At 40.5% G+C, this 20,817-nt stretch overlaps 2 protein-coding genes across 2 annotated transcripts in view; both read right to left on the bottom strand.

Moving 5' to 3' along the window:
- The window catches only part of LOC128472508 (acidic mammalian chitinase-like), a 323,300-nt gene that overhangs the window by 216,304 nt on the left and 86,179 nt on the right, over positions 1 to 20,817 (bottom strand). The window lies entirely within an intron of this gene.
- Positions 1,706 to 14,926, bottom strand: ELK4 (ETS transcription factor ELK4). Its single transcript, XM_053454396.1, has 5 exons — positions 14,811 to 14,926; positions 9,351 to 9,569; positions 4,816 to 5,637; positions 3,227 to 3,343; positions 1,706 to 2,181 (listed from the first exon to the last, which is right to left on the bottom strand). The coding sequence occupies exons 2-5, from the start codon at positions 9,558 to 9,560 to the stop codon at positions 2,083 to 2,085; spliced, it is 1,248 nt and encodes a 415-aa protein (XP_053310371.1). The 5' UTR covers positions 9,561 to 9,569; positions 14,811 to 14,926; the 3' UTR covers positions 1,706 to 2,082.

Here is a 20,817-nt window from a genome sequence, read left to right as displayed (position 1 = left end):
TGACGAGCTTGGTTTGGAAGAACTTGTGTGGCCTGCACAGATCCCCGACCTAACATTTGGGATGAATTGGAACGCTCTTTTGGTTGAATGGGCACATATTCCCACAGACACAAAGTAGTGGATCAACTCCATATTAAAACGGCATGTCTAAAAAGCTCAGAGGTGAAATGGTTATGTGTCCATATACTTTTGGTTATATAGTGTATAATGACTGACACAATTTTCAAAGGGAAATTATATGGATATATAGACATAAATGGTCTTACAAAATATTGGCTAACATGTTCTACATTTGTATTGTGTTCCTTTTGCGTTATTTTCTACACGTCACTAATAAATGATATACGATAATCATAGACTGGTTCATTACATTTCAATAATTTTAGCTGCCCATTTTCTTCTTGCATAGCAAAGAATGTTTGAAGGCCTCTGTGGTATAAATATTGGATATTTAGACGACTTTTTTAAACTGTAACTTGTCTCATTTTGCAAAATACTCTACCACTCTATAGACAATGGACTGGAGGAACAAAATTAATTGTATTTCAAAATATTAGTTACTGAGTTTAAAAGGCAGCCACGGTGATTTTTCAGAGATCAGTGAAACAAGGTTGGTTCCCTGATCCCTGTCTTTCAGCTAAATGAGCACTGTATTTTGGCTGTTGGGTTTTCTGTGCACGCTTACAGGCATTGGGAACAAAAGTACATGCTCTGCCAGTGCATTCTGTCCTAGCAACTCTCTCTCCACATGGAGGGGCCAAATAGCTCTGCATACTGTTTCACCCTGAAACAATATGCAGGTGACAGAATGGAATTACATAAATAATTTGACACAAAAATATAATTTTTAAAATTTTACACCAGTGCTCTTTTAACCCCTTCAGTACCGGCGTTGGCAAACTGCGTCTTCCCTTGAAGACCGCAGTTTGTTTTTTTTTTTTTTAAAGTATTTAAATTCCGTGCTCGTGATTCGCTGCAAAGCGATCACCTGCATGGAATTGAGGGGGAGTGGCTGCTACGGATCGCTGGGGGCATCCAGCGGTCAGTAGCAGCCGCCCCTCGCGATCCCAGCGTCCATAGCGACGCTGGATCACGCATCATCGATGACGTACCTGGTACGTCCCGGTCTGCCGGTGGCCTTTGACCCGGAAGTACCAGGTACGTCCCGTTCTTGAAGGGGTTAGTTAACCACCTAACAAATCACTGATTTCCAAAGAACCACTAGTTAAATCAAACTGGTAACTGTCAAAACACTTTGGTCCGTTTTTGCATTTTCTTTATAAAAAGTGCCTTAACTGTACAGGTCTCTCCTGATATATGTGGTAAGCATGGATTTTTTTTTTATATAAGAATACAAGATTTCATTATTTTGCATAGACATATCAAAAAAGACTGATAAAAAGTGATACAAGAGTCAACAAATGTAAACTGACCTGCACAAAATTCTACAAGCCATATCTTCTGCGTAGAATTGATATGTAGAGGTATTCTAGGTCTTATACTTCTTCATCTATGTGGTTATATCTGTGACGAGGTGGTACTTTGGAGAGTCTTCTGCTATCATTCCATCTCCACCAACGTTTTCAAGTGGTGAAAAATCCGGCCAACAAATAATTTACATTTCTGGCTCCTTTGTATTTAAATAGATTTTCAGCATTTGGATATCAGGTTGGATATGATCTTTTTTTTTTCTTATTACTGTACATTTTTCTCGTGCTGCCTATATAACATGCTTCTTAGTCACATTAAATGACTTAAATATTTGTCTGATTTCTGGCTATGACACATCATTAAGTGCTTTGTGAGTATATCAAACCTGTTTTTTTTTTTTACCGAATATGAGGCATCCATTTTCCGGTTCTATAAGGGCACATTTTAGCTGGCCTACCCAGCTCCTGAAAATATAGATATTTATAGTAAAAGGTAGCGCAACTATGCATAAAAGCAACGTACTTTGGGACTGATAACAGGACAGTTTACAACACTAAGCGTTTAAAAAAATATACATGTATAAAAAACCCCAACCAAACAAATCTTTGTCCCAGATTTTCCCTTTTTTATCTGTGGGATGAATAGTTTCTGCTAGGACTTCTGTAGATCAGGAGAAAATGGTCCTGGTGTGGAAGGACTTTCAAAGCTGGACAATGTGAGTGGCATATGGCTGTTATACACCGAAGGAAACTGAAACGGGTACAAAACATTAAGTCAGAAACAGACATGTATTTTCTCAATTATATAGTTCTACAATCCTGAAACGGTAAAACAATTCAGTATTCACAAACATTTGGAGAGCTCTTCACAGCGGAAATGGAATGGTACATCATTAACCTTAATGTTAATGAGATATGCGGTTGGCAACGTAGGTTTAGGAGCCAACCAGTGATTGTGAGAAAATCTGTAGAGGGCTGTCAGCTACCAAAAGCTGACCTAAGTTTTGCCGGACTTTCAAAGACCTCCATATGAAGGAATACTGCTGTCTGAATGCGAGAAAAATCAACTTACATGAAGGTATTGGACTGTGGATATTGTTTTGCCTCATAAAAAAAAATTGAACACAAATATAAATGTATGTGTAAATGTGTATTTTATTATGCAATTGTGTTTTTAGTTTAATACAACCCCATCTTGTGATGAATAATGAATATCTGGGAATGAATGAGTATATGAATGTGTGTGTGTGTGTGTATGTGTAGGGGGGGATAGCATGACATAGGGAGCCTGTAATCACACTCCTATCATGCCCATATTCTAGCATGTACTGGCTGCCTGGGCATGATATGAGTGTGATTGCTGTTAGCAATATATATATATATATATATATATATATATATATATATATATATATATATTATTTTTTTTTAAAAGGCGGAGGGTTCATTTTCGGCCAAGTGAATCCTAAATTTTCATTTCGGTGCATCACTTTAGCAAAGCCAAATCACAAACATTTTCTCTGCCTCCAAGGGGGGGGGTTGTCCAAACCACGGCACACAAATGGTATATATTACTATGGCCTAGTATCCACATAAAGCCAATATAAACCAATACTTTACTTATTGGAAAAGACTCAACTACTTATCCACGATAGGCATGACATGGATAGCTAGATAACTGTAACATGGAAGTTGGCAGGAGAGTTGTGGTGTTAACTTGTCTATATATTTGAATAAATATTGTATCATTTGAAACTCAACTTGGTCAACAATTCTTTGGGGCAAAGGCTACTTACCTGAAACAATGTGTTGGCACCATGTAGCCTGGCAGGACTAAGAGGTGCAACAGGACTCAGAGTGCTCCAGAAATGTATACTGGAAAGGAGGGGGCTTGGAGTCAGCAGTATCGGGGTCTACAACAGAACAGATAAGAGCCATACATGTGGTAAGACTACACAAAAGACAGTCTGGCAATATTCTTATATATATACACACACAGACATACATACGTACATACATATATACACACACACACACACACACAAGGGTAAAAAAAAGTAAGCCATTTCACTTTTCTATCAATTTGATCAATAGTTCAAAACTCAGCAACTCCTCTTGTTATTTTATTTTAAGCGCAAGGACTGGTCCTGCAGAGATTTTGAAGGTCCCCAGGCCTTACTAAAGCCTTCTTTAGTAATTTTCTGGAAGACGGATCATAAACAGGTCCTATAGCCATTTCATTCTGGTCTCTGGAAGGGCTGATCATCTCAGCGTATTACCTCTTTCACCACACAAATCAATAACACAACCTAAGAAGGGTCAGTTTGAGGTTTAAGAAAGTGGACACACCATGGACATACATCTGATGGCAGAGAAGGTCAATTGGAATCTCCCATACACACAGAATATATCATTATTATTTATAGATTAAACATTCTACTTATACACTTAGACTGTTTGGCTGACCTCTGGTTGTAAAGCATCCTCCCAGCCTTTATTTCTTCCTTCAATTGAATTATGTTACAATTGAACATGTCATATTATTATAATACATGTATTATAATCTCTATGTCGGTTTAATCAAGATTTCTCTTTTCTGTGCTTGATGTACAAGCACAAATTAGACAAACTTTTTCCACGACAAGTATAGCTTTCTCTTGAAACCATAGAAAAACATAAATACATAATTTTGTCAATTATGATTTCTTCTACACAGTGGGCAACTGCTGAACAATTTATGTTTATTATTAAAGTAACACCCCACGTACATATTTTTGTGTTCTAGAGGGCCACATCCATCCCTTATATATTACCCTATAGTGCACGATTTTCAATACTATTAGCTATTTATTTTTGCACTGTACCGGTCACGCAATGACATCACTGAGCTCCCTATATTGTTTATATATAAAATGTTTTACATTTGTTTGAAAATGGAGAATCTTCTCACTCTCAGCTTGGTCTTGACCAGGGTCTAGTGGGCTACATTCTTTTCATTCTTTTTTTATTGAGAGAAAATATGGACCCAACCTGCCCAAAATTCACAACAATATGCAGATATATGTTCACATGCAGAGTGTATAATAAAATTATGTATGATAAAGTATAATAATGTAAAATTGAATCACTTGATAGACCTATAAATAATCAGTGACCTAGAGTCACTAAGAATTGATCAAGCTGCAATAATTATGTATTATAAAAAAGGTTTTTTTTTAACACAGAACGTGTATATACGTCCACATGGTCCTCAAGCTGGAGCATCTTCCCTCACCTTTTTTGGACATACCTGCATGTCTATAGGGGCATTAAGTGGTTACTTAAAGATGGTTTCCGGAGCGTCTGACTCGCTTTGACTATGAATATGATACATTTACCTCCTTACCTGAGAGAAAAACGCTGGTGTGAGAGATGCTGTGGCCAGTGAGGGACTGAGGATGCCCAATGGATTTGCATCGCTAGTGGTAATTACCACGGTGGGGGCTAATTCAAGCCCTTTGGGCTTTTTAGATTTGGTGGTTTTCACGTCCAGCACATACGGCTCGGGCTCAGGTTCCGGCTCAAACTCAGGTTCCTGCTCTGGCACTTCCATGGACACCTCACTGGAAAATTCAATCGACTGTGAGTTGACAGATTCCAAGTCGTTGTCAATTACCATTTCTTGATTGGAATTCAAAGCGGGTGATAAAGTTTCAAAAGGAATAGGAGAGATAGAGGGGGCAGGGGGAGATAGTGTGTTTACTACTACATTAGGAGGCGGTTCAGCAGGTTTCTCTTGTGGTTCTGGAGGCTGAGGTGGGACGGAAGGGACCCTAGGCGCTGGATCCGGATTCTTGGCTGGTGTTGGTACAAACTTGATGACAGATGGAGAGGCTTCCTGAGTAATTTTCTTCTCAAAAGGGGTTTCCATAGTGATGTTTTTGAAAAGTTTTACTCCAGCTGTATTTAGAGAATTTAAAGTGAAGGATGTGTACAGACCAGAATGGATGTAGTCGTTTCTTCCAGAGGATTTACCGGAAAGGCCTGTAACTCTCTCTTTTCCAGAGTTCTCCTTGTCTCTTATTGTATAAGTGCTTACAGCATCAAGGGCACACCCATCCGTATCCCCTTCTCCACGCCCTAAAGTAAGTGGGTCCATGGTGAGAATATCCGGGTATGAAACAAACTTATAAACAAATTTCTGCCCATTCACTTTCTTTATAATATTCTAAAACCAGACAATAAAAAAGGTTAATGAAAATAATTTAATAAACCTTACAATAAACATACATGGATAAAGTAAGTTCAGGATAAAAGAAGAGTAAAATTAAATTGACTTTCACACCTATTTCTATTAATTTAAATTTGTTGACACAAATGGAGGAGTGCAATCCTCTTCACAGTAGGCATGTTCTAACATCACATTATGAAAGGTCAAGCACGGCGAAGTTCTACTACAAGAAGGTCTGAGCTGGCTTGCATAATGGACTCTCATGACCATAATGTGACTTTAGGAAGTCTCCAACGGTTTAGGGCTGCAACTAACGATTATTTTAATAATCGATTAGTTGGCCGATTATTTTTTCGATTAATCGATTAATCGGATAAAAAAAAAACAATATGCAAATTTTTCGTTTATTTAAAATAATTTAATGAACTGGATGTTAAAAAACAACTTAAAATTTACATTAACATTCTTATTTTGTTATGATGTAATAAAAAACAATATTTTCAAAGTACAAGAACCCAAAAACAATATTTATGCACTTTGCACCCAGCCCTGGCACTTTGCACCCAGCACTTTGCACCCAGCCCTGGCACTTTGCACCCAACACTGTGCCCCAGCCCTGGCACTTTGCACCCAGCACTTTGCACCCAGCACTGGCACTTTGCACCCAGCACTTTGCCCCAGCCCTGGCACTTTGCACCCAGCACTTTGCCCCAGCACTGGCACTTTGCACCCAGCACTTTGCACCCGGCACTTTGCCCCAGCCCTGGCACTTTGCACCCAGCACTTTGCACTGTGCCCCTGCACCCAGTCTCCAACTCTGCCCTGCACCCAGCCCCCACATTCTGCCCTGCATCCCCACTCTCCCACTCTGCCCTGCACCCAGTCTCCCACTCTGCCCTGCACCCAGTCTCCCACTCTGCCCTGCACCCAGTCTCCCACTCTGCCCTAACCCCCCCCACCCCCACTCTGCCCTGCACCCACACTCACACCCTGCATCCCCACCCCAACTCTGCCCTGCACCCAGTCTCCTGCCCTGCATCCCCACCCCCACTCTGCCCTGCATCCCCACCCCCACTCTGCCCTGCATCCACACTCACACCCTGCCCTGCATCCTCTGAAATCCCACCCCGCCGTGGACCCCCACCCCCGCGAATCGCTCTGTGCGAATGGAGCCACTCGCACAGAGCGATTCGCACATAGACATAAAAAGAATACTTACCTCCGCTACGGACTCGTTCCACTTCAAACTTTTAAAACTTTATTGAACTCTTGATTGAAGCGCGTCACATCCGTCACGTAGCTAAAAGAAGGCGGAGACTGCAGAGCGTGTAGCAAAAGCGGGGAACGCTCGCGGAGGTAAGTAAAAGGAGCCGAGTGCTCCAACAACGAATCGATCACTCGATTAATCGATAACGGAAATCGTCGACAACGATTTCCGTTATCGATTATTATCGATTTTATCGATTCGTTGTTTCAGCCCTACAACGGTTAATTATGTAGGGCAAAAAAAGCCCACCATAGTGCTTTTTCATAATGCATTGTGAAGTCATAAAACAAATTCAACCTTTTGAAATAATTTTTAACTGCTTGTTTATTTTAAATTTTTAGTGTCTTAACACCATTAAAGGGTTAAACAACAGCTTTAATTAGACTAGTATTGTCAGATCTGACTTTCTAAACCACACACTTCACTGATCTCATTTAGATAATGAAATGACAATGTGGAGATGTATGATTAGGGCTGCAACAACTAATCAATAAAATCGATAATGAAAGTCGCTTATGAAAATCGTCGCTAACGATTAGTTGAATCGATTTTTATTGATTATAAAATGAGGGTTTTTTCAGAGAAAATGCTGAGAAATACCCCTCATTTTATAATCTGTTTCAGTGTGACTCACAGCAGTTCCTACTTACCAGTCCCTCCCTGCAGTCACTCTGGGATTGGCTCCGCCCCTTTTTCTCCCAGTCCCCCTACAGTCACACTGAAGATTGATCCCGTCCATTTCCTATAGCGTCCACATGGCTGTGACACTCATCTGAGTATAAAATTAATATTTGGGCTGCTGAAAGTTAAGGGAGGTGGGGGTTAATTTAGGGACATCTATGGTTAACGGGGAGGTGGGGGTTAATTTAGGGGCAGCTATGGTTACTGGGGTGTTTAGGGTTAATTTAGGGGCAGTTGTGGTTGATAGGGTCTTTAGGGTTAATTTAATGCTGAGGAATGAGGGTTCATTTCATTTAATAAAGTTAACTTAAGGTGCAGTTAAATGTAAAGGGGGGCAACTAAGGGGAATCTAAATCCTGGGGGCAGTGAAGATTAATCCTATATTTATTTGTAAAAGTATAGTGTCAGTGTGCTGTCAACGAGTCTATGAATCTCTGAGGAGACTGTGGGATATCTGGGGGTATAGGGCATATCTGGGGAGGACGGAGTGACATCAGGGGCATATAGGGTAACATAGTAACATAGTTCATAAGGTTGAAAAAAGACCAAAGTCCATCAAGTTCAACCTATATACATATTGTGTCCCTACCGTGTTGATCCAGAGGAAGGCAAAAAACCCTTATGAAGCAGATGCCAATTGCCCCATACCAGGGGGAAAATTCCTTCCCGACTCCAAATATGGCAATCAGAATAAATCCCTGGATCAACGTATATAAGGCATATGTGGGGAGGGCAGTGTGGCATGTCTGGGAGGCAGTGTGGCATGTCTGGGGAGGACAGAGTGGCGTAGCAAAGGGTTTAAGGCATATATGGGGGCACAGTGGAATGGCGTTTCAGGGGGTATAAGGCATATCTGGCAGGTAGTGTGGCAAGCCTGGGCTCAAATGGGCATAACGGGGGGGTGCAGGTTGGGAAATAAAAACAAGAAATGCATTTTATCAAAGTTTTTTTTATTTTGCTCTTTGTTTTTAACATCCTGTTTGTTTATTGAATTATTTTAAATAAATTAAAAATTTACATTAATTTTTTTATCCGATTAATCGAAAAAATAATCGGCCAACTAATCGATTATGAAAATAATCGTTAGTTGCAGCCCTATATATCACGTCAATGTTTTTTCTGCCAGCAGGTCATCTAGGTTAGATCACAAAGACCATGGTAGTACGATGCTCATGTGCATCAACTCAGAATCTGCCACACAGTGTATATATTTCAGAAGCAAAATATGTCCTTTAGCTGCAGCCTGTTTTATGACTTCTGCCAACCTAGCTCTATTTTAAAGTTATTTCTACTTGTCAGTAGTATTGTTTTTGAGTTCCAGTAGAAAGCACTACTCTTCTTCCCTAGGTGAATTTCAAAGAAATCGACCATATTTCCAAGATGCAGATGTTGCAATATGTTGTGACCCTATCCAGAAATACAGAATTTGTGTTTGCCTTTGCACAATATAAGCTAATGGATCCAAGAGTACCAAGTGCTGCAGCATGTTCAAATTCTAAGTTCTGTGAAGTTTTTGATATATTTCTGGCAAAGTAAGAATACATGACCTAATCTTGCTTGTGTGCAAGAAGACAAGGCATGCTTCTAACCATGGGGTCTATTCACTTAATAGACAGTTTGCAGAAGAGTTGAATATGTCACGTCCCTGATATTTCTATTCTTTATGATACAATTCAATACAATTCAAAGGTATTATTAAGGTATTATGCATTTGGTTATGGTATACATGACATTGAAAGGAAATACAAAAACAAAAAGCTACCTTGACATAGTAATAGCGTAGAGCCCGGCTCAACTTATCATAATTCATGCTGGGCTTGTTCTTGCGCACCCCCCACAGTCGAGCCACTTCTTCAGCCTGCAGGAGTTTGAACTCGCCATCATTAGAGGTCCAACAGATAAGTTTCTTGTGGTGAGGCTCCTGTAAGAGCTGAAGCAGAAACTGCCACAGGGTGATGGCATTCCCATCCATAGCAAGCACCTGGACACACAAAAAACAGCAAGTTTCAGTTACTGAGAAGATCTACAACGGGGAAAGGCAAAGATAAAGAATATAAAAATAGTACTTTAGAACATAATAAAGTTATAATAAACCATGTTTGCCATTATGTGCAGATCTAAAAGGATAAGACCCACAGTGCCAGTCTCAAAAACTGATTTTCCTTGTTTTTGCCCAAAGAACATTAGTCTTACCCTGGACAATGTTGATGATACTACTGGAAAGGAGATACATGACATTTTAAGAATTAGCACTGTAGGCAAATTGAATCTGTAGTTTCCTTCACAGTGCTTTGTATAATTCAGTTGTAGGAAGACATTTTGTTTCCCACACCGCTTTGGCAATTAGACGATGATGCATTACAGCTTAGTGAATGAGAGAAATAATAATGACCTATTTTAGGCAAACACAAACATATACACAATAAAAGTAATGTAATTCAACATCTGAGAAAATGTGGTTTTCTTACATTTGTAAGTCTATTTTCACACCCCCCTCAATGAAAAATGTACTTTGTAACTACGTAAATGTGGATTACGTGTGGGTATTTAACGTGTGTGTGTGTGTGTGGGGGTATTATTTTTAGAAGAAGCTGCATCTCCAAATGTGTGGTGTAGTATGCCCTTTCTGGTCTTTACACACCAAATTTGGCTGCCTGAAACAGATAATCAGTGGCAGGATCAGTTTCTTCTGCAGATGCCTGTGGGGGGTTTCATTAGAACCTCTGGAAATCTAGCACGAGCCACCTCTGGAGCCACAATACAGTATATCAGCACTGGACAGGTACAGCTCATGGGAGCAGATCCGATTAGCAGTGTTCTATAGGTACCACAAATGCATGTTTTGGAACAACTGCATTTTTGGGGGAAACTTTAAATAAAAAAACCTGTATGTACTCCGTGGGGAACAGGTATCTGAAACCAATTGTGCCAACAGACATAGGCCCTGTTTTATAGGACTGTTCTATTTCCTTATTACCTAAGAGGATTTGCTTTAACAGGACTTGCTGTAGATCTGTCCTTGTGGTCAGGAAACTAGGCTTTCAGCAGGAAAACAATCAGAGACCGGCGTTAGGTCTGTATAGGACCTCAAGGGAGTTAGTTACAATAAGGAATTCCTGCTGGCATGTGAATACTGTTAAATTTATAATACTGTCTGGAACCACAGACCAGGCGATGATGAGAGGAGAAAAAACAAAACAAATTTCTGATCTCCCTGATGCAATACGGCAGCAGGCATCTACTAGGTTTAAATGGTCCTTTCCAGCCACTCACAGATATTTTGCCTACAAAAGGCAGTCGCCAGAAAGATTCTCAAAGGGTGCACAAACTATACACAACCTCTTCATTTATTTGTGCTATCAATATTTAGCCCCACAGTCTACCATTCTGCAAACATACAAAACCACTGCACATGTAGAGTTGCATGCAATAGACTATGTTTGCTGAAGATAGTAGAGACAGTAAAACGCATGAGAAAAAAATGTTATAGGTGTTGGGGCATCTAGTTTATGGTCAATGAGATTATGAAGATGAGAAAATGCATTTCAGGTATCAATTTAAAGGGAACACAGTGTAAGCCTCTTTTTCTCTTCTTCACAATCAGCAAAATCCTCTTTTGTCCCTTCAGTGAGTATCAAATCGCCTCAGGTAGGCATACACATACACACTGCTTTTTTGCTGTGCCAGTTGCAGAATTTGTACACTGATATGAAGATAAGAATCCCAGAGAGGAAGACCCAAGTGAAAGGTGGAACATTCATCATAGGCACTTTTTCCTAATCAATGTTCCTTATGATCAGACGTGTCGGGAGTCCATTGTACAGCACTGCATAATATGATGACGCTATGTCAGGGCTCGACAAATCCCAGGCGCCAGGTCGACTCAGAATTTTGTCCTGGCGCCTAGGAGTTTGTCAGCCTCTTACGTCCACAAAAAAATGCCCCCGTGTCACCACGCGGGGGTGCTGCTGTTGCTTTCTGCCCAGGAGTCTGGGCAGACAGCACAGCCACTCAGAGCCCGCCCCCAAGCCTGAGATCACTCCCACGGAGTGATCCTGTAGGCTGAAACCGCGATTGCAGGAAAACCTGCAATAGCGTTTTCAGCCGCCACAGGCAGCTTCAGGAAAGGGGGTTCAGTGTTGATTGGGTCCCCACACAAGTGAGGCAGGCCAGCAACAGCAAAAACGAGACCCCCACAAGCCCTTTGATGACTCCTGTAGGCATGGAAGCCTACAGCAGTCATCAGAGAGACTCCCCCCTGCAATGGCTGGTCTATAGACCAGCAATTGCGTCCCAGCTGCCAGAGGCAGCTTCAGGGACAGGGGGAGAGGGTTCTTTGGTCTCCACATAAGTGTGGAGACCAGCCCCAACACCCCCCCTGCTGCCTGATCGCTCCATGAGAGCGATAGTGCAGCCTTAACCCCTTCAAATCCACAATTGTGTATAACACATTCGTGGCATTGCAGGGGTTAACATTTGTCCCCACAAGCATGTGGGGACTAAATATCAGTTAATGCTGTGCTCCAATGGAACATCAGCATTGAAAGCGTTAAAAACAAATATACATAAAAAAAAAAAAAAAACACAACAAAAAACAGCACTGACCTGAAAGTCCAGGGTGCTTCCAGGTCAAATGCTGTGAGTTTAGTAAGTGGGCTGATGATGATCAGATCACTCCTAACGAAAATAACCTGGCTCCTAGATTCAAAACAAATTTGTCAAGCCCTGCGCTATGTAGATCAAACAATAGCCTGCTCTGCTATAATCGTCAGTCATAATGCTTGTGATATCTTCACCCATGTTATCTTCACAATGTTGTGGTATACATGGCTGAAGAGGGATTCAGTATTAAGTTGGGAATTGTTTAATCCACTAAACATACTTTACTTCTTTTTGGATGGTAGACGTTTCCCCCATAATAAACAAGTATTTTTTCATACATTTAGCTTTAAATGGCTATAATTATCGTTTTGTTGGCAAGATTAGTTTGAATTACTGGCATCATGTTCTCACACTGCATGTACACCAAATCTATAGTACTGGATAAAAATGTTTATCGGTATTAGCTGTGCTTCCATCCACATTTAAAGGAGCCGGTGCCAAAGATCTACAGGGTCTTCGCAAACAGGACCAAACGGAAACCAAAAGATGATCTCGCAGACGAGGGTTGATATATTTATTGATACGGCCAGCTTTCTGGTATTGGCTTAAAACCCAAATACGGCAAAAGTACTCATTTTTTGGATAATACAGGCAGCCGTCTAGAGCTATATATCTTTTCACACATAAATTGTCGCATTTCTGAATATCTCCAAAACAGAAGAAAATCTGCATTGTAACCTAACTTAAGAATCGCCATAGAACTAACAGGAAAAAAGTCAAATCGAGATCGGGCACTTCAAACATTACTGGGCAGGGGCGTAACTAGAAGCCTCATGGCCCCGGTGCGAGAATCTGTTAAGGGCCCCCACCCCCTTCTCACACTATCTACCCCCCTTTGTAGGTCACTTACCGTGCAGTCCTGCGGTGGGGCGTGAGGCCTCTGTCTCGCTGCTCTGCCGCGGTGCGCGTGGCTGCAATACTGAGCGCCGGCATATGACGTCACATGCCGGCGCTCAGCGTGAAGCGCCGGCACCCGAGGCAGATGCCTCACGCTCGCACAACTGCAGTCGGGGCAGCCCTGAGGCAGGCAGGCAGTGGCAGGGAGCAGAGGAGACAGAAGGGTGCCGAGTAGTTGCTGAAAACCACCGCTCAGCACCCCTTGCCCCCCCCCGACTGGCAGAACTCCAGGGTCCGGTAGCAGTCGCCACCCCGGTAGTGCCGCCACTGTTACTGGGTGTTAGATACACTAAAAAGCGTGCTATAATACTATAAATATTTTGCTCACTCCATGGCATGCAGTAACGCTTCATATGTACACCTGTCCTTGAAACGTTACAAGTTCTCACTCCGTAGTGGGCAACTTGTCCCCTAAGCAATGTGCTAGCCCATTGGCTAGTAAATATATGAGTGAAAAGTTATTTAATCAAAGATTAAACCTGTCCCTATTAGCTCTACGCCTTCAGGTTTGACAGCACAGAGATACAAGCATGGCCACACAACAACCAAGAAGCTAAATTAGAAAGAACCTGGATCTGGCAATGTCCAGGTGAACATAGCTTTAATATATACACACACATTTGCTAACAGAATAAGGGTCTTACTCGCCTTTACTGGACCTTTTGATCCACATGTTTGTGGATGACTGGTCCACTTTAAGATGAGCCCATTACACTCTGGTATATACGGTAGGATAGAGACAAAAAGAAAATGTTTTATTTACTTCCAGACAAAAAGGTATGAATTTTGTGGCCAGACATCACTCATTTGCACTTATGGACCTTCAGAGAAGAGGAAGAAATGTGACCTACTGAGACACATTTCCTGGCTACATCCACATGTGATCCAGGCACATTAATTACTGGCATTTAAAAGGACATGCACGCTATATTATCCATACACACATCTTGCTACTTAGGAAGCTACAGAATTTGGTTATATTACTTGCATTTAGTGTACAGGATTTCAATAGCTGTCTCAACAACTGGCTGCATCATGAAAATTAGAGTCATAAAACACATACACACATAACACAACAGAGCATATCCAAACTAGTGCAAGCTACTTGCAACATGACGGTATTTTGTTACGTATATATATATGAAGGACACCATAACACTTATTCAGATTCACCTGATTTGTACTTCTGCATGTGATTTCGTAACTGGATCTACCTATCCTAAGCGTAATCACTTTGAACAGCGCTGCACAATATGATGGCACCACACAAATCATCAATATGGATGTAAAATAAAATGTGAAATTTGCATAACTGATATAAATGATCTGATCTATAAAACAGTATATATATATCATACATACATACATACATACATACATACATCACAGCAGGTGATAACAATATGCTGAAGAGGCTCATTAATTCGGTACCAGCAAATACTGTAAAGTGATACAGTGAATGCTTTGCATAACATGATTATGCTGTATGCAGGTTCACTGTATACAGAACTGACGAGCAACACGGAAAACTTGCAGAAAATCAAAACATACGGACATGTAACACACAACCAGGAAACATACACAGTGCGCGCACAAAACGTACACATTGTGTACAACACACCACCCCCATTCCGCTCCCACCACCCCCCGGGGTGTTACCCACTCTCGGGTCACAGATCGCCAGTCCCGGACTGCCCCATGATCAACTTCTTGTCACCCGCAGGCAGACTTCAGGCCCACCGTGTCAATGGACGACATCCGGCTGTGACATCACTTCCGGGGGCTGCGGGAGACGTCACCGCTGTAGAGAATAGAGATTGGGGAAATACGGAAAGAGAATAGAAGTTAGGTGTAGGGCGAGAGGATTTTCCTTGTTCGCCACACTTTCATTATTTAACTCCTCCTTGTTACATATTTATCGGAGTGTGGAGTTAAAACGTGCTTTTTTCACGCCGCGTGTAGCTGTGCGGGACTTAAAACCTCGGCTGAGAGATTGAACGATGAAATACAGTAATTCTCAGCAGCTCACGTGGTGTTGCTAATAGTCAAAGTGCACAAATAGAGAAGTGTAGCTTTTGCAGTACCAAAAATATATGCATATATATATAGTATAAATATACTATACCTCCGAGCTGGCCATTTTTAGAAGGAACAGTCCGTCTCTGGATACTCCAGCCATCAAATGCAGTTTAATCCATATATTTTCTAAAGGATTAAAACAGCCAGTCAGTGGAAACTACCTACCAGGCTAGTGTCCCAGGCAAAAGCCTAGAAAGGAAACAAAAAGATCTCCCGTACTGGCAGAAAAAGAGCTGAACTGCACAAAAAATGTGAAAATAGGAATAAGAAAAACGTGTTCTGCGTTAATGCAAGTGTGTTAATGAATAACGATAATGCAAAAATAATAATGATGGAAGATAAAGTGCTGCGCAGAAACAAATATTGGACTTATGTAGTGGCAACCATGGGAATAATTTCCAAAAATACAAACACAGTGTATATCCCGCAAAAAACAGTTATAAAATACTTATATTTCCAATTGTGTAAACCAGACGTCCATCCGTTTTATAACAGGAACGTATTGGCATGTAAAGTAAAAATCAAGAACAAACAAAAATCATAGTGCTTCCCGTTTTGTAATAAATGTGTATCTAAAGTCTCCCCCGGGGTAATATCACACTCACGTAGGTTTGAGCAAATCAGCTTGCTCGGACTTATTCGGGCACACAACAGGTCGAGGGATTCTGATAGCAGTATTCCACAAGAGTATCTCTCTTCCGTTTCTATGCCTCAATCGGTTTTCAATCCCTACAACGGTGTATTAGAGACGAAATACAGGTGGAGAGGCAAGATGTAAAACGCAAAAAAGATTTATTATATAAAACTAAAGTGGAATATGCTCACGTTGTAGATCTGTTTTGCGAGTATCAGAGTCACTCATTTCTCTACAGCCGAAACGGCTTCCGGGTATAGCGTAATGACGTCGATGCGCAGACACGTTTCGCCCAATCAGGCTTCCTCAGTAGCGTATCGACTTGTCCTCTCCACCTTCCTTAAATATCCCATTTTGTATAGGTTATACTCGTTCCCACAGCTCTTTATATTGGGACATATTGCTTCACAACAGTTTGTTCAAAGTCAATTACGGGGATAGACTAATAAAACCAATCAATCTAAGACATACATTGTTCTATAACAAGAAACAGAATCAAATATAAAGTGCATTATGCATACAATCAAGGACAATAATTGCACGATAAATATACATAATATATACAGTAGGTATACAATTAATATACAATAAATATAGATCTTTATTTCCAATATTAAAGGAATATGTGCAAAAAAGTATGTGTGCAAAAAAGGATTTTTATTCAAAAATTGGTCTAAAAAATTAGTCTAAAAAATTACATAAATCAAAATCTTGATTCAAACCTCTTGGGGCTAAGGTTTTAAGGTTAAATGCCCATTCCATTTCTACCCGACCTATTTTTTTTCTCAAAGTTGCCCCCTCTCCAGTCCCTGCTGACTATTTGGAGTCCCATAAATATAAGATGTTGTGGGTCACTATCATGGTATTTACTAATTTACTGCTGAACAAATTCCCCAATACCTCTTTGTTTATCTAAAGTCTTTATTAACTTGTGAATTGTGCTTTTGTATTTAGAAAAGTCTGTGTTAGCTTCATGAATGCCTGAGTAAGGGACCTAACAACTTGGTCTTGAAAGCTCGCAATTAAACTCTGTTAGCCAATAAATAGTATCATTTTAACTATACTTTTCTCCTGTTTTCCCAACGGCTAACACTGTACAAAACCTTTTTATCATGGTAATAGAACTGAAAGAACAGAGAAAGAAAAAAGATAAGTGTGTGTGTGCATGACTGTTACAGGGTCACCGTACCCAACGCTGGGTAGCTCTGTTTGAGGGCTGAGGAATCTAGCTTGGCCCTGTCACAGGTGGGTAGACCTCTAGCCAAGGTGCACCCCTTTGTTAAGGCCACAGCAGACCTGTGGTATAGATACAGTGTCAAATATCCTATATGAACATCTACACCACTAAACAACTATAGAAACAATTTATTATTTGCCCCCCCTTTTGTCTCTCCTTTTCCTTCTCCTCCTTTTCGCTTTATTCTTTCATGCTCAGTCTATATTGTTTTCATTCGCATATGGCTCGTTTCCCTCCTGCAACAAAGGGTACAGAGCCTCTGCCATACAGAGGGTTGAGGAGACATGGAGGTGATTTATTTTGCATGGGATATACATGACATATAAATTAATGTACATACAAACAGAGATGTTTGGTAAGCCTCTTGCATATGTGCCTATGTATCTGGATTACCTGTATTGCCGACTATTTTACTGTCAAAACATAATAAAAAATGATGTTCAGGGAAAAAAGGCTTCTGCTTCATGCTATCCTCCATAAATAGTTCCTTCAGCCAATATTTTTAAACCTAATTTTGTTCTTCAAAATTGTATGTGTCGTGGAATGCAAAATCTATGTTGTACTACGTAGATGCCACTGAATATTCCAACATAATTTGGAGGATTAAAACAATATCAAAATGATAACAACATTCAAGACTAAACAAAACCCAAAATGGAATGTGTTGCCTGTCCCCTGTAGTTACTGTTATCAGTATTAAATGTTTCATCTCACTGATAGTCTAATATCTCTAATCTCCTTAAATTTCACATTTTGTTTGCTTGCAAGACTGGAATATTGCATTTTATTTGTTTAAAGTGAGGTTGTGTGAGCTGAATGAGACCTTGCATGTCCTCACCTGATACTTAACAATTGCCCCACCCTAACCTGAATACAGTTACATTAACAAAATACGGAAAACATGAATAAAATAAACAATTTAAGAAAACAACAGGACCCCCTATTAACTAGGGGGGAGTTGAATGAGGTTAGTGTAATAAAACGTGTTCACTAAAGATTGCTGAATACCAGATTACTAAAAAAAATGTTGTCCTACTGCCACCTAGAACATCCATACTTTAGAAAATACTTTAACCATCTTTCCCACATGAGAAATACACAAAAGGCATAATCAAATGGCATGCAGGCACCTCAACCACATCCTTAGATAATCACATGCCTGATTTTTAGAGGTTCTGATAAATCTTGTAAATGTTATTTTCATTGTTTACATTTTTGAGTAGACAAAGAAACACGTTTGGAACTGTGGATGTAAACAGCAACATATATTATGATAGCTGTCATTACACCCCATGTTAAAGAATGCTCCCAGGAGCCAATTTATGCAAGGAAGAAGACACTGCACGCACATAGAACAGTACACTACACATGCAGATACATTTAAACAATTCTTTATTGAAAAGAAATATAACAGAAAAGCAGTAAATTCAGTAATGAGGGAAGTAGCTCGAAAGGACCGTAGTGAAATTTTGTACCCCAAAAATGGTAAGGTTGAACAAAAATGTAGGAATATATCATTGATTGTAAAGTACCATGGGGAAAACCACATTATTAAAATAATAATTAACAAACATTGGCATCACCTCAAACAAGATCATGACCTGAAGAATGTATTTGGAGACACCACGATGGTGGTATTCAGGGGCCCCAAAAATAGGTTCAAAATTAGTGAAAAACTGTATGAATGATGAGGAAAGGATAAATCCTTTTAAACATATGAAAGGTTTTGTAGCCTATGGTTCCTCTTTAGCCTGCAGGACCACCATCAGTGACAGGCAGGAAATAAACTTATTACATGCCATTTCAAAAAAAAATATATCCCCCCAAAATATGTATTTTATGTGTATGTGTTATTTATTACCTATTCTTTAATTATTATAGCCTTTCCTTAGACAAAATCATCAGTCCAATTAATCACCAGGGAAAGCCAAACATAAGTCCAAAAAATCCAATATACAAAACCATAATTCATGGAGATCTGACATATTTAGATGTATTACGAAAGGGAATTCTTGTGAACAGTGATTCCTTGTTAATGATGATCTCTGAAAATGTAACAAAAGTCTTATACCAGGAGTAGCCTTGACTCCCAGGCAATGCCATGCACAATAATCCCCCAAATAAACACACAGACAACAATGTGGGATGAAAAGTCATTGCCACGCAACCTGTGAACATAAAAGGTGCATTAACACAACAATGACCCAAAACCATTTACATTGCAAACAGGATCAACTGGGGCCAAACCATAAAAATCACCTATGGGAGGGCATTCTTTGATGCCCCGACCCCACCCGAGGTTCCAGCAACGACGCCCAGCCAGGAACCTTCTACAAAAACCTTACCACCACTGGTTATAGTACCACATGACATCCCCTGGCTAACTGGCAAACTACTTCCACAAGCCCGTCCCTTGACCCCTCAAGCCAGATGGGACTCCCCCTCACAACAAGAAAACTTTTCCCATCCCACCTGCAACAGCCAACCCAAACAATTCCAACCCTACATCACTAAAATGCACCACATCTGCAATAAAAAGCCTAGTACGCTCCCCCTCCAGATCCACATTACTTATCGCCACACCTTGCTGCTTCCTCACAAAGCTCGCCATCAGCTTGTTAACCTTCCCCGCCTCTGCTCCAGCGCCGCAATATACCAGTCCCAGTTCCATTTTCCCCTGGGGACCATTTCAGACCACACCAGGAAACAGCCCCATTAACCTAAACATATCCTGGTTCATTCTCCAAACCAACTTACAACCCCCATGTCATTACCTCGCGCATAAATGACCAATGTACAACCTGATGTACTTGACTACCATCAACAACATACCCCTCACCCAAAATCACGTCACATGAACCTGGTCTATAGAGAAGCCCAGCTCCAGACCGTTTCTCCTACCTGCGGCTCTCCTAGACATGGAAATGGCCATCAATCCAAAAAAATGGAACCAATGGGGAGGGAAAACCCAACCAAAATCCATACAACAACACTGCCTTAAGCATCCCAATCAACTTAACAAACTGTGCAGCCGAACCTACCTCTGGAAACAAGCCGATTACACTCTCAAATCCAATCGCCCAAACGCATTAGCTTCAAAAACCGGAACACCGGTGAAAGATCCCTCTGTACCAACAAAGAACCCCCCCCCCCAGCGGTCTAACCTACAAAAACTCCTGATGAGGCCAATGATCAGTAACTAACCTCCTATATGAAGCCAATGATCTGTAAATGCATAAACGTTGCATATGATGTAAGAAATAGTAAATGCATAAATTAAATGCATAAATAAACTTTGTAAATGTTGCCACTGTGCAGTAAATACATAAAATTTGTATATGATGCCAATGAACAATATGATGCCAATGAGCAGTAAATTAATAAATGTAATAAATATACTGTATACAATGCCAGTTAGCAGTAAATACATAAACTTTGTATATAATACCAAAGAGCAGTAAATGAATGAATTAAATGCATAAATAAACTTTGCATATGATAGCAGTTTGCAGTAAATACATAAACATATATGATGCCGGTGAGCAGTAAATATATAAATACATACTAAGCCACTATTTTGTCCTTAGCCTTCATTTTAACTGCAGCAACTCTCAACCAGCCAGATTATCTCATATTCCCTCCAAGAATATATTTCTGACCAGGGTCGTAACTAGAAGCCTCAGGGCCCTGGTGCCAGAATCTGTTAAGGGCACCTCCAAC

This window comes from Spea bombifrons, chromosome 2 (assembly GCF_027358695.1).
Source record: "Spea bombifrons isolate aSpeBom1 chromosome 2, aSpeBom1.2.pri, whole genome shotgun sequence".
NCBI lineage: Eukaryota > Metazoa > Chordata > Amphibia > Anura > Pelobatidae > Spea > Spea bombifrons.
The sequence above is the reverse complement of the archived record's forward strand: the minus strand, read 5'-3'. Positions and strand labels throughout refer to the sequence as shown.

Coding starts and splice junctions, on each gene's coding strand:
- ELK4 (XM_053454396.1), bottom strand. CDS start 9,560: ATGGATGGGAATGCCATCACCCTGTGGCAGTTTCTGCTTCAGCTCTTA. Junction 5,638..9,350: donor TACGCTATTACTATGTCAAG/GTAGCTTTTTGT, acceptor GTCTGGTTTTAG/AATATTATAAAGAAAGTGAA. Junction 2,182..3,226: donor GTGCCAACACATTGTTTCAG/GTAAGTAGCCTT, acceptor TACCCGTTTCAG/TTTCCTTCGGTGTATAACAG.